This window comes from Anabrus simplex, chromosome 1 (assembly GCF_040414725.1).
Source record: "Anabrus simplex isolate iqAnaSimp1 chromosome 1, ASM4041472v1, whole genome shotgun sequence".
NCBI lineage: Eukaryota > Metazoa > Arthropoda > Insecta > Orthoptera > Tettigoniidae > Anabrus > Anabrus simplex.
The window spans coordinates 1,685,231,506-1,685,246,376 of NC_090265.1; the positions used below are offsets into that span (position 1 = coordinate 1,685,231,506).

Consider the following 14,871-nt stretch of genomic DNA (forward strand, 5'->3'; position numbering starts at 1 on the left):
AGTCCTACATCCATTATTACAGCCTTATGGTCTCCTATTCCTTCAATTACCTCAGTTTTATCAACAATTTCCCATGGTTTAACCAAAAATACATCTAGTAAGTTATTGAGACGAGTCGGTTCTTGTACTACTTGTACTACTTGATATAGATTCCCTAAGGGAACCTCAATTATTTGTCACGAATGAGTAAATTTATAATAAATAATAATAATGTTATTTGCTTTACATCCCACTAACTACTTTTATGGTTTTCGGAGACAATGAGGTGCCGGAATTTAGTCCTGCAGGAGTTCTTTAAAGTGCCAATAAATCTACCGACACGAGGCTGGCATATTTGAGCGCCTTCAAATACCACCGGATTGAGCCAGGATCAAACCTGCCACGTTGGAGTCAGTAAATTTATAATATCAATATAATGATTTACTCATTTACTCATTCGGGACAAATAATCCAGGTTCCCTAAGGGAATCCATATCAATATCATCTGAAAACCTGGCAAGCTTCAACTTTTTCAAAAGAGACAGTCTCTCATAGTGAATTGGCACAGTTGGTAGCTTCAAATAGCCTACGCAGTGGCCTTCACAGGGTCGGTAGATGAAGAATGGGTCTCGGCCCAAAAGTGGCCGTGGCTGATCCGTAGCTCAACAGCTCTCTACACTGACCGGCCAACCGAGCAAAGGAGCAGTGACCACGGCTCTACTGTGGCTCTACACCTCTGCATTAGGGAGACGGGACATGGCTGGACCTCACAGCTGGCCCCAACCGTCGGCTGTCCTGAGAATGGTTCTCCTGCACTAAGGCGAATGCCAGGACAGTTCCTTGTATAGGCTACGGCCGCCAACCCCCTCACCTTCTACGAGCATCTCCTTCACTATAACAAATCTTCCGGCCTGAGAGATGGCGTTCACCTTCAGGGGAAGAATGAAAATATTTTAGTAGTAGTAGCCACCATGGTAACCACTAGCCATCCATGTTGGTAGGTGCATTATTTACCAACCGACAAGCCCAAATTAGCACACTGGGGTGAAACGCTGGCAACAGGAATGAATTAGCCTGACAATTTATAATGTCCAATATGAAAATGAAAACCTACAACCTGTTTTCCAGTCATTGACCGGGCCAGGGATGTAATGAATGAAGCAGATATAGGCTATTAGTACGATGGGGTCGCCACTCCCAAAGTGATATATTAATGACTGATAGATGCTATGAAATGATAATGGAGAGTGTTGCTGGAATGAAAGATGACAGGGAAAACCGAAGGATCCGGAGAAAAATCTGTCCCGCCTCCGCTTTGTTCAGCACAAATCTCACATGAGTGACCGGAATTTGAACCACGGTTTCCAGCGTTTCCAGCGTTTCCAGCGGTGAGAGGCCGACGTGCTGCCGTCTGAGCCACGGAGGCACACAATGTCCAATAACGGATCCATTATATTGGTATTCTGAACCATAAGTGATTCCAGCATAGACATGCTTAATGTAGGCTTCAACTGAGTCTCATTCTTTCTATCAACTGTCAGGTACACTTGATTATTATTACATAAGGATTTATAGTGGAGAATAACAAATCAGAGCTCCTTCATTCACAATGAATTTCACAACACTAACGGGTAGCAAAAGGAAGTGACCATCAAATAAGTATTGTTGCCAACTCACAAGCTCTTAAACAAGGATGGTTTAGCAGAAATGCTCAAAAGGATTGAACATTTTTCCTTCTTTTTTTTTTCCATAGAAAATATTTTTTCGTGATAATGTCAGATTTTCCGTAATAATTTCCCCTTTGACCGTTATGCCATAATCGTGAGGTGAAATATGTAATAATTATGGACAATTTGTAATAGTTGGCACCTCTGCAGCAGTGTCTGAAGATGCAGTGAATGCCCTTGTCTCCCCTTTCTATTGTTTTCTCTTTCCCATGTTGACCTGTCATTACTTTTTCCTTTCCATGGTCCTACTCTCTATGTAAGAATAAATTGACATTTCAATACAATACATCAAGTAAATTATATTACATAAGTCTTGCGACTAGTTTCAGCCACTTGGTGGCCATCTTCGGCCAAATAAATTTAACAGATTATGTGATAACTAAAACATATGTATAACAGACAAAGACAATATTGCAGGTATAATTATAACATTACATATAATAACAAAATTTATGGTTATGATCTTCTTGTCTCTAAGTGTAACTTAATGTAGTTTTTGTCATAGCATATTTCGCTATTGTTATATACCTCAAACTATCATTGGACATTAGCAAGTTATTACTAACCTGTAATGACAACTTTGCTGGCTCCCATAGCCTTGGCGCTTATGAGGCTGACCAGACCGATGGGTCCAGCACCAGTAATGAGAACTGTGGAGCCGAGGCACACTCCAGCTCTGCGACATGCGTGGACTCCTACAGAGAGCGGCTCCAGGAGGGCTCCTTCCTCCAAGGAGACATGGTCTGGAAGTCTGGAAAACAGACAATCATTACACTGAATAGGAGCAAACAAACCATCAAACGCCTTAGCACTACTGACTGGCAGCTTCCCTCTTTGGAGACTAAATGGGTGTGTTGTGATCAGTGCTCTAGCCTTTCAGTTATCCTTGGGAGGCTGACAACACATAAAGGGGGCCCCAGTGGCTCTGAACTTTGGAGCGTAGATTGGCGACCATGAAGCCCATAGCTGAGTCCTGGCATTGCTTCCACTTACTTGTGCCAGGCTCTTCACTTTCATCTATCCTATCCAACCTCTCTTGGTCAACTCTTGTTCTTTTCTGACCCCGACGCTATTAGGTTTGCAAGGGCTAGGGGGTCTTTCATTTTCACGCCCTTCGTGGCCCTTGTCTTCCTTTGGCCGATATCTTCATTTTTCGAAGTATCCCTTCCATTTTTCCCTCTGATTAGTGTTATATAGAGGGTGGTTGCCTAGTTGTACTTTCTCTTAAAGCAATAATCACCACCGCCACCACCTTGTCATGTGACAAGGTAAGCTGTTGCAAATATTCTGTACTAAATACCAACCTACCTTGATACCTTTATCACAAACAAGATGATGATGATGATGATGATGATGATGATGCTTGTTTAAAATGCCCTAACATCTAGGTCATTGGCGCCTTGCAAACAATAAACCTCATGATAGTTCCGTACTGACTTACAAATCATATATACTAACTCTTAAGAGAATTTCTATTATTGGTCCACCTTTCAGTACAATTCAAACCTTACACTACAGCTGAATATTAAATTCAGTACATGTTTAGCCCTCATTGGGCCATCCTCAGCTGGTTTGAACAATTGATGAAGACACCTCAAGTACTACTAAAATTATTTCAAAATATGATACAAAAGTACACGAGTCACGAATGCTTAAAAAGTTATTAAAAATGCAATTTAGCATGACTATCTTAATTGTTACAATCTTGATTTTTTAAAAATAAATAATATCCCTCTACTGCATGAATTATTTTTCATTTTAATTTGGTGAAGAAAATTTCAAACTTTAATGTTCAACTTACGTTCACATTCATATGTGATGTGGTTTGCCACAATGGGGTAATATACGATTTTTCACGATTTTACGCTAAGGTTTTAACATTCAAAGACTGATCATTACTGCCTACTGACCATGGGTACGTATTGCAACGCACAAGAATACTTGCACGACCGTAGGTCAGTAATGTCTTTGAGGTTGAGCCAGAGGTTCTCCTGAAGCCTGTGGTAATGTGATGGGGAGGGCCCACGTAAAGTAAACAGTGGTTGGTACATGTGGATGTTGACGGGGTGGAAGGAGTACCTTTGCTTGTAGGGCTGTTTTGTCATCTGTTATGAAAAAAAAAGAAAAGGTATATGTGTTTGATTGACTGTACAGTTGAAGGTGTGCCGTCAAACTATTGTACCTCTGTCCATAATCTGTATCCATTTATACAAGTGAAAAATTATTTGTTGCCTGATGGCAACTGTATGCAGTAGAGGGATATTATGGACTGTATGCAGCAGAGGGATATTATGGACACGATATAGACTTTTGGGCTTATGCCAGTCGGTAATTTCACCTTATCACCTTATTTTCTTGACACGGCATAAGCCCAAAAGCCAATATCATGCCTATAATTACGAGCCATGAAAGCATCAATGACTCAATTAATAATATTGTTCCAGAGCGTTCTAGTCATAAAATGGCCCGAATATTTGTTGGGTTGAATTGTGGGGAACTCTCCTTGTTTAAATGTGGTGGAACATGTACTGCCATAAGATATTGAATTATTTCTTGCAAATTAATTATCAGTGTGACCATCCCTCTAACGCTTGTATACCCATTTCATGTTGTTTTCGACCATCCTGTATAATGGTTGTTAAATATAAATGGGTTTTTACAAACTCACACTGTATGTTTTTACAAGTTGCTTTACATTGCACTGGCACAGAGAAGTCTTATGGCGATGACAGGATAGGAAAGGGCTAGGAGTGGGAAGGAAGCGGTCGTGGCCTTAAATTAAGGTACATTTGCCTGGTGTGAAAATGAGAAACCACTCGATACCATCTTCAAGTCTGCCAACAGTGGGTTTCAAACTCACTATCTCCTGAATACGAGCTCACAGCTGCGCGCCCCTAACCACATGGCCAACTCGCTCGGTTACACAGTATGTGTTGGACAACATACATTATAACAAAATGACAGCGTACTGATGAGAGTTTGAGAGAGTCTACAGATAGTCACCCCCACCATTTAGCCACCTGTTATAATGCAGGACAAGTTTCTCTACATCCTCCACAATGAAGGAAGCTGGTTGAACCACTCTTCCACAACATCAGGAACCACTAGATTGGTCATGAAATGCATACTCTTCAGGGCTTTCTTCAGCAAATCAAAAGTGTGACTGTCACAGGGAGAGGGATCTGGCTGTAAAAAAGGTGATCAATAAAACCCCAGTGAAAACAATGCTGACTGTTCAATGTGCATTGAAAACATGTTGACATTCGTTGCTATGAACCACAAGTATGTTTTGTAACAGTTATCCACTGAATATTATTTTCTTTATGTCGCACCGACACAGATAGGTTTTATGGCAACGTTGGGATAGGAAAGGGCTAGGAGTGGGAAGGAAATGGGCCATTGCCTTAATTAAGGTACAGCCCCGGCATTTGCCTGGTATGAAAATAGGAAACCATATAAAAACCATATTCAGGGCTGCCGACATTGGGGTTCGAACCAACTATCTCCTGAATGCAAGCTCACAGCTGCATGACTCTAACCACATGGCCATTTCCTCGGTCTTTACCCAGTGTAAGCACATTTCTTGTACAAGAATTCAATCATACGACATAGTATCTGTTTGGCCGTTACCATTTAATTTGTTACAGTGGAAGCCATTTCTTTTCATTTTCGACTCGGTTATTTTATAACTGTTAGGCTCTTCAATCTGTCAAAACTAATTTATGAATAATAAAATTTTGAAAACACCTGAAAAGGAAAACATATAATAAAATATTATACCTATAATTTAATTTAATTTAATTAAGTTTTATTGTATTGTGTTGCTTTAAGTTTTTCCTCTGCTTAGCAAACCCTGTGGCTCAGACTGACCCCATTCTGCGCTGTTACTACAAGCATCAAACCATGCAGTGCTGCCACCTCATGGCTGTTCTGTCAGTTATTTGTAGTCTTGCCAGCTCTGTCTATGTTTCAATGGAACAACTTTTATATGTTGAGCCATAGCAACTTTTGGTGGCCATCTCAAATATAGTGTATTCTGAATTCTTCTGCATTTATTCCATACCAGTGTTGGGGTAGTACCCACCATATTTTATGTTCGAGGACATCTTTTCTAACGTTAACCAGTTCAGCTTACAGGAGATGAATCAGACAGAAATTGCACGAATATGGATAGTTACTACAAGGTTGACACTATTTCCTGCTTACTTGTAGCAGAAGTCTGCAGCATGAGCGTAGTAGCGAGACAGATTACCATCATCAGGAGGTGTAGCACAGAAGAAGATGTCTTCACACAAATTGTAGCGGCCCTCCTTACAGAAGGAACATTTACGGCAAGGTACTCCTGGTTCGATGGCTACTCTATCCCCTGTAATCAAATAAAGTAACATTTTATGCTTTATGGTGATATAGGCTGCATGTTTAGGGTAGGTAGGTAGGTAGGTAGGTAGGTAGGTAGGTAGGTTGGTCGGTCGGTCGGTAGGTAGGTATCCCTCGAAAATTATTGGTATTTCTCACTTGTCAGAAGGTGGCAGAGGGCGGGGGGATGCAAAAATATTTTGCTTAATGTTCAGCATAAACAAAATGTATTATATTGCTCCATTATTCATTAAGCCAATTTGCATTCTCTTAGTCCTGTCTTAGTTCCATTATCAAGTTGTGGATTAAATAATGGTGATTTTAAAAAATGAAAAATTACTTTGCAGGTTTAACCCTCCCTCAACCTCGTGTTCATATTGTTTTTTAATTATATTCCCTTTTTATTTCTATTTAGTTTTTCAACAAGTACTTACCAATTTTCAACTTTGTAACATTCTTTCCCAACTTCACGACAACTCCACTGGCTTCATGGCCACAAATCATGGGAGATTCCACAATAAATTTGTTGATTCTGCCATGCACCAAGTAATGAATGTCAGAGCCACAGATACCAACGCAACCCATCTTGAGTAGAACCTCTGGAGAGAAAGCAAAGCATAAAGGCTTTATAAGTCTGAAAATAAATCATTGCTTTGATTTTGTTACTTATGATGAATAAGGCACAAAAGATATAAAATTTCAAATGAAAATCTCCTGTCATTCTACAAATTCATCCAACAGAGATATTTCAAGCATGTTCTTTCACTGCAGAATTTTCTGGCACAAAATATCCCTTGGTTGCATAATTAAACTTTAAAAAAATTGATGAACAATTATTTTTCACATTGCATAATATATGACAGCAAACTTACAAAAGTTATTTCTTGCAGTGGGAAACCATTAATTAGTCCTGTTTATATGATATTTTGAAAAAAAAAAATGAAATATTGAAAAAACTTGGTGGTATAATATTTTACAAAATTACATAGCATAATACGTTAGAGAGAACTTTAAAAAGTCACTCCTTGGATGATATTTTTTAAAAAAAATTGAAATAAAACTTTTTAGAAACAATTTCACAAAAGTACATTGCATAATACATTAGACAGAACTAACAAAGTCATTCCTTGCACTGGCAAACCATTCTGTAGTTCCTGCTGATATGATAATTCTATTCTATTATGAAAAAACTTTCTTTAGAAACAATAATTCTAGACAATTACAAGTTGAAATAATTTCAAATACTATCAAGAGATGTCAGAAGTCCACCAGAAGCGATGTTCTGTGCAAATGTGACACCCACAGTGACTGGAAGTATGAAATCACAATAATGCAACTTCTGCGGAGAAGGCACCTGGCGTCCTGTACATAAACGTGACCACAGCAGCTAAACAGTTAAGGCTCCTGTACTTTTATGATCATTAGTCCACTTAGAACCATTGTCTAATAAACACTGTCTAGTTGATACAGAGAGTGAAGGTATTGTAATGTGGAAGGTCTCTCTGCCCGCGGTTTTGTTGCAAGACATGGGAAGGAGCAGCCGAGCCTGGACTGGATAGGGAGTGACGTCACTGAATGAAGCCTTGCCATTCGCTACACAGCAAACTGAGGGCCTTTCGTCTCCAGAGGCTTCCATGGGCTTCTGGTGTCCACAGTCCCTCAAAGGGACATAAGACACGAGAGATTTGCCAGTCAGGCAGTTCAGTCCAGCTGGAGTAGAGAGTTGTGTGTGAGTGACTGTCGCTGTGGATATTGACAACCTGAAGTTGAGAAGGCAGTCTGTAGAGTGTTCTGTCTGTGGAACTGAGCGTTCATTCTGTCTTTCTGTCACCATAAATTTTTGTCTCTGGAGGCAGCAGCTGTGAGTAAGCGTTGTGCTTCAGATGAACTTATTTTCACATTGGCAGAAGAATTAATGAGATCCTGGGTATGATGAGGACTGGAAATCCTATCAACATGCAGAGGAATCCACTTTTCTATTGTGTAAAAAATGGTATTTATGATATCAGTCAGCCAACACCAATCAGTCTCAGGTCTGGAATATTAACAACTGTCCAAAGAGTCTTAAATCCCTAATATTTGCAGTGAACGAAAGATATCTGTATGCAAAAGCCATATCTCATTTTAGTGGATTCCTTCTCATGTTGGAATAACAGGTAATGAAGAGGCATACAGATTAGCCAAAAAAAGGTACCACACTACAACAACCTGCCAGTCAGACTGATTTTATGTCAGCAAAAGAATTCTGAAAAATATGAAGAAATGGCAAAGAAAACAGCAGAAACCAAATTATGGAAGGATACTGATGCTAGATGGGGTCAGTATAAAATAAAAACAAGAATAGAAGCTGTTGCCTTCTTCAGGCTTAACACTGGCCACGACTGTCTTTCAGCTCATCTGAAACAAACCAACATCCTGAGATCCGAAAAATGCACACTTTGCCATGACCCTGGAAGCAAAATGGATAAGAAACACCTGCTACATTCAAAGAAACTTGATGTGACAGCCAGAACTTCAGGATATCTCATACTGGAATGCAAGAAAGCTGATGGATTGGAATCCAGGCTAGCCATAAGATACAACAACAAACTTATAGTAGTACCAAAAGCCAAAAGGTAGAATTTTTTCAAACGTGACCTTCTTACTTTATTTTGTTACCAGCGATTAGAAAGCTTTGTGAATACATATTCATGTATTGAAAATAATCTCCATTTCACTCATTTCATGGGATTCTAAAATAGATCGTAAGTCTGAATGTGTAAAATACATGTTTCTTTTGTGGGGTACTCAGTGCCCCAGTGTACAGTTAGTGTTCCTAAAATGCAGATGTATGGTTGCAGGGTTAAAATTATAAAGAAAATGTGTACGAACTTTCTTGTAGAAAACTGAATTTTAAGTTACATGCTGGGCTTTGTTTTATGAGAAACGACCATTTGGCTATTATTTTAGTATTTAGTTGATAACACAAGCGCAAGTTCATTAAATACCTACACATTAATGGGCATCACCTCTGGAACAGGAGCTTTAAGACAATTTCCTGGAGAACCAACATGTGTGGAAGCATAAACAGGAAACAGTTAAGTGATAATGAAGATATTATTTCCGTACTTGAGAGTTAAACCAACCTAAATCACATTTTACTAATTTTACAGAAGATAGGAACTTGTCAACCAGTAGAAAGGAAGGCTGGATGTATTTGGACTGTGGCTTAACCACTCTATGACAGTATATCTGGAATGTGGCACCCAGAAAAATGGCACATTTCTGACCAATGAAATTCCTCTTACAAAGTCCTGTGAATTCAGACATCTTGGTTCTTGCCTGTCAGCAGATGGAAGCATGCTGCAGGATGTTTGAGCTCAAGTAAATGCTACCTGGGCTAAATGGGAGCAAGTTACAGGCGTGCTGTGTGACAGGAAGGTATCTCAGCATCCGAAGACAAAGATACACCACATGATTGTCCACCCAGTGGGTCTCTGTAGGGCTGTGTGTTGGTCTTCAACTAGAAGACATTAGCAGATGCTTCATACCATGAAAATTAAGATGCTAAGAGGAGTCACTGAGAGTCACATCAGGAATGAAACCATTTGGGTGTCTTTGAAAGTCGCCTCAATATAAGAGAAGATGCAAGAGACAGACTTCGCTGGTATGGCTGATATAGCCAGAGCTGATCCATTGTGCAACAAGCTCTCCAACTTAACCATGATGGACGGAGACCAAGAAAACACTGGATGGACTGTGTTCATGAGGATATGAGGCATACCACCTGTTGATTCTATCAGCTGGACGAAGTGAAAGGTCCTTTGTAGACTTATGGTGGACCCCACATTTTGACAGGAAAATGCCAATGAAGAAGAGGAAGAAGAAGATTTCTTAGGTGACTGTAATTCAGCCCAGTTACTTTTTCAATCACTGGAAATGGATTTTGTGGAGATTGCAGGTGCAGCTTCATAATAAGAGCTACAGAACCACCAGAATGAAAGAATATACCCCAATGAGCGATCCATCCTTCATATTGTGTGTTGTTATTGACCCAAAGGTCACTGGTTACTGGTCCGTTACTGGTTATTTGGCACCCTTGGTTGAACCTGTGAATGACAGCACTTTAGGACGAACGTATGGGAGCACACTTAGCCGCCTATCGGAGAAAGCTCTAGTTAGAGAGTTACCCGTAGGGTTCTGTATGATTTGCACACTTTGAAGCATGGCAGGCCTATTTGTGTGTATTGGAGGAGCTGTGTCACTGAGACGAGGCAACTTTTGGCTCCCCAGGCATGGCTATAAATCACATCCTCTCCACTCTTGGACTACATCCTCTTTGGGACAACAGTGTCTTGCATGATGTGAAAAGAAAGAAAGGCCTTTAACTTGGCTTGACGTTTTGTATTGAAATGTTATTGCTCCAGGTTGTATACAGCTCTCGCAACTTCTGCAAACATGAATATGTCAATATTAGATCAAAGTTATTTTTTGACAAGGGGAAAAAATGCTTAATTTTTGTATCATTTTAGCCTTTTTTTTTTACAAATTGGTTGTTTATAAAGGCAGAGTCACTCAAAATCAGAAGTCTTACAAACTGAGATGTAGGTTTACCTGTATTCTTTCTGTTAATTTTCAGGAACTTCAAAGCTGATACGACATGGAGAGAGTGGGACACATTAGGTGTTTCTGCGGGGTCGCAGGACAGAAGCACATGAGCTCAGTTGGCACTTCCCATATGCAATACGACTTTAGATTTGTCTATTACACTTACTGCAATGATCCTTTAGTGCATGACTTGATTTAACCCTTGTTTGTTTCTTTGCACTATCTACAAACTCAGGCATATAAGAGTCACATCAGGAATGAAACCATTTGGGTGTCTTTGAAAGTCGCCTCAATATAAGAGAAGATGCAAGAGACAGACTTCGCTGGTATGGCTGATATAGCCAGAGCTGATCCATTGTGCAACAAGCTCTCCAACTTAACCATGATGGACGGAGAAGAGAAGATGCAAGAGACAGACTTCGCTGGTATGGCTGATATAGCCAGAGCTGATCCATTGTGCAACAAGCTCTCCAACTTAACCATGATGGACGGAGAAGAGAAGATGCTAGAGACAGACTTCGCACTGTAGTCCCAAAATTCTCACATGGTATACTCTAAGTCAGGACATGACAAATCCCGGATGCCAGACCAACCTGGCATTTAAAATTAGTGGGTTACAGCTAGCTACAACAAACTCCCCTCTATTAGCATAGACCAGGCATATAAAAGACATTTTATGATGACAAAAAAGACATCCATATTTTAAAGCACTAGTTTGAAAATCTCATTTTGCTTACACAGTAGTTTTCTACTGGACCTACTTCCAGGTATTTATGAAAAACAATCCAAGGTGCCACTTTTGATTTGCAATCACACTTTACACTGGAACAAACTCTTATGCTGGTATATGTTGTAGTACGGTGGTTTTGCAGCCGTGTCTTCATGTATTCTCAAGTTTAAATCGGTCAACTGACAAGGCATTTGAACGTATGAACATAAGGTGGAGACGAAAGCAACGAACAGTTGTTACCTTAAATAGGTGATGGCTGATAATGTTATTCATCAAGTTGAACCTTTGATGTTCACAATTATGAGTGTAGCTGGAGAGTTAAAACTCACGGACACAATGGTAAAATTAAAAATAAGAGAAGCCAAGTAGAATGTATACACAAGAAATCAGAAGGCATACTCTAGCGAGCAGACTCAAGCAGAGAGCATATGGTGTATACCTGCAAGTACCCTCGACTGCAGCCCTGCATATAGTAACCTCAACAAATACTCATCTCTATTGAACATAGTTGTTTCCATACTTCTACTGCTTATATGACTCTTCTTTGTTGGAAGTGACAGTGACAAAACCTGCGTCAGTCTCTTACTAACCCAGGAACAGACACAACAGCCCAAATACCGAGAGAGTTGGCCATGCAGTTAGGGTCGCTTAGCTGTAAGCTTGAATTTGAGAGACGGTGGGTTCAAATCCCACCTTCGGCAGCCCTGAAAATGGTTTTCCCTTGGTTTCCCATTTTTACACCATGCAAATGCCGGGGCTGTACCTTAATTAAGGCCATGGGTACTACCTTCCCAATCGTAGCTCTTTCACATCCTTGCATCACCAGAAACCTTTGATATGTTAGTGTGACATTATACCACTAGCAATAAACAGCTCAAATTACCACAGACAGCAGTGAAGATGAATTATTAATAAAATTTATGTCTATTTTGTGTAATTTTTTTTAAAGGAAATGATGGCTTATGTTTAATGAAATACATCCCCTTTATTTTAGTTTTCTGCTTTTCATTTCTTTTATATCTTTAGAAAATAATGAAGGTGGATTGTGGTGTTGGGGTTTAGTTTTAAAAGTCTGGTTACCTTATGTCCATTTTCATACAACAAGATATGCCATGACATTCAGATGTTCTCAAATGATATCATGGCTACATACAATTTACAAAATATACATTTAATGTTAACCTAGTCAATACTGGAAAGAGTAAGGTGATGAGCTGCCCATCTAAGTGGTATGCCTCAAGCTGTCAGTAGAGAGATGGCGTGGAATGGCAAGACAAATATTTAACCACAAAATATGGTATTGTAAGTATTGACTAGATTAACATTAAATGTATATTTTGTAAATTGTATGTAATCACTATTGTCAATACGGACCAAAAATGAGATTAATGACTTGTGATATCATGGCATCGACGTCAAATATGATATTTCAATGAAGCTGCTTAGGACCTGATTTTCTTGCATGGAAAATGAAGGAAATAGAAGGCAGTAATGAACAAAACATACAGACAGTAGGCCTATACTCACGGTCATCCTTGGGTTCAGGAATTGGTCTCTGTTCCTGGAATAAAAAAATAACCAATGTTCAGCACAGAAATAATCTCACTGTTAACAAGTTGACACTGACAAACATAAAATAGCAGGGTAGGATTAAGCTGGGTGACAATATAGTAAGTAGTCTGGCTCATGTCAGTGACTTGATCTCAACAACAAACTGTATCGGAAACTTGTAATAATCTAAAACCTTGGACTTGAAACATATGGAGCGAGTATGCCATGAAAGTCAGCATCCTAAGATTAATTTCATATCAGTAGATTGGATGCCAGGTAGGGAATATGAAACTGAAGTTATACTATTTCAAGTACGGTACCTGGGATGTGTATGAGAGTACAGCGAGAGAAATTGAAATGGAAAGTAGTAAAAAACCAATAAGTGAGATTAGTAAGTTCAAGTAGCCTTTCAGTATTAGATTAGATCGAGTAGATATCATCCCCCGACAGGCAAATTATCATAAGCACCAAACCGACTTAGTATTACAGACTTCATAGTGGTGGGAATATTCTCATAAAGTGTTTCAAGTGTCAACTTATACCATCGTAAAGTTATCCTATAAATATCTTAAGTACCACAATATGCATTGCAAGCTCTGTGGTAGTAACTGTAAGAGGCAGTGCAAAATACCATAATTACCACTAATGCACTTTGGGCTGGAAAGAGTAAGGTGATGAGCTGCCCATCTAAGTGGTATGCCTCAAGCTGTCAGTGGAGAGTTGGCATGGAATGGCAAGACAAATAAGCCTGAATTGAGCTTTTAAAAGTAGGAAGGTTCATAACATGAGACAAAAGTTTGAATTCAAGAGGACAAATACCCATTACAGGAAGAGGAATAATGGAGATTGAAATACTTTACCAAGGGAGATCTTCGATAGATTTCCAACTGCGTTGAAATCATTTTAAGAAAATACTAGGTAAACAACTGATAGAAAATTTCCCATTGGATGACAGCACTAAATGTAGATCAGTGTTGATTGATTGATTGATTGATTGATTGATTGATTGATTGATTGATTGATTGATTGATTGATTGATTGATTGATATCACAACCGCCATCTCTTGAGTCCGATATGTACTCTAATAATACCATCATTGAGGTTACATTGCCTTTGATAATGCATCATTATGCCTGTGTTTTGACTGAATATTATTTTTTTCAATTTATGAAAAGCATCTAAGTTGTAGAAACATCTTAAGAATCCTCCTCCACCTCCTACTGGGTCGGGGCATTTATGGCACTTCTCCAACTTACTCTCTCCTTCTACCATTCCTTTTCCATCATTTTGTCCAACTCCAGGTTTTATCTCCTTGCACCTTCTTTATTCAATCGAGCCACCTTGTTCTAGTTCTCCCTCCTGCTCTCTTTCCCTTGAACATAATCTCCATCATCTGTTTTGTTGGGTATTCTTTTCTCATCCATCCTCTTTACATGTCCAAACCACCTTAGTTTATTCCTATCAATTCCCTCATTTAGGTTTTTATTCTGACTTATTTCTAACATCTTCATTTCTCACTCTGTTGTTCCTATCAACTTCTAAGCTTGCTAGCTTGAATTCTGCCCTCCTCTCTACTTGCCACTGTCCAGGTCTCAACCGCATCAGTCAATAGGGTGCATAATACGTTTTGTGATATCTCTTTACACTTCCTTATTCCAGACAACTTTTCTTACACTCTGGTAGAATGCATTGCCCTGTTGCACCCTCTTGCTAATTTCCAAGTCCAGCCTTGTATTCTGCATTAATTTACTCCTTAGGTGTTTGAAACTGTCAACAATTTCAAGGCTTGACCACCAATTTTCACTATTCCTTTTCTTTGTCTTTCTCCTTTTGATATCACCATGGTCTTGTTTTCCTTTGTGCCAATTTTCATATCTTACTTATCAATTTTTTCGTTCAGTGCATCAAGTTGTTCTTGTATTTCTTTGCTGTTCATTCCC

General features: G+C 39.3%; 1 protein-coding gene across 1 annotated transcript in view; it reads right to left on the reverse strand.

The window, feature by feature from the left end:
* LOC136858681 (sorbitol dehydrogenase) overlaps positions 1–14,871 on the reverse strand; it is a 105,493-nt gene that overhangs the window by 24,806 nt on the left and 65,816 nt on the right. Inside the window, exons 2-5 of the mRNA XM_067138402.2 lie at positions 12,907–12,940; positions 6,497–6,661; positions 5,913–6,072; positions 2,273–2,457 (exon numbers count right to left, since the gene is read on the reverse strand). Of these exons, the coding sequence (XP_066994503.1) occupies positions 2,273–2,457; positions 5,913–6,072; positions 6,497–6,661; positions 12,907–12,940 (544 nt within the window). The remainder of the gene's footprint in view (positions 1–2,272; positions 2,458–5,912; positions 6,073–6,496; positions 6,662–12,906; positions 12,941–14,871) is intronic.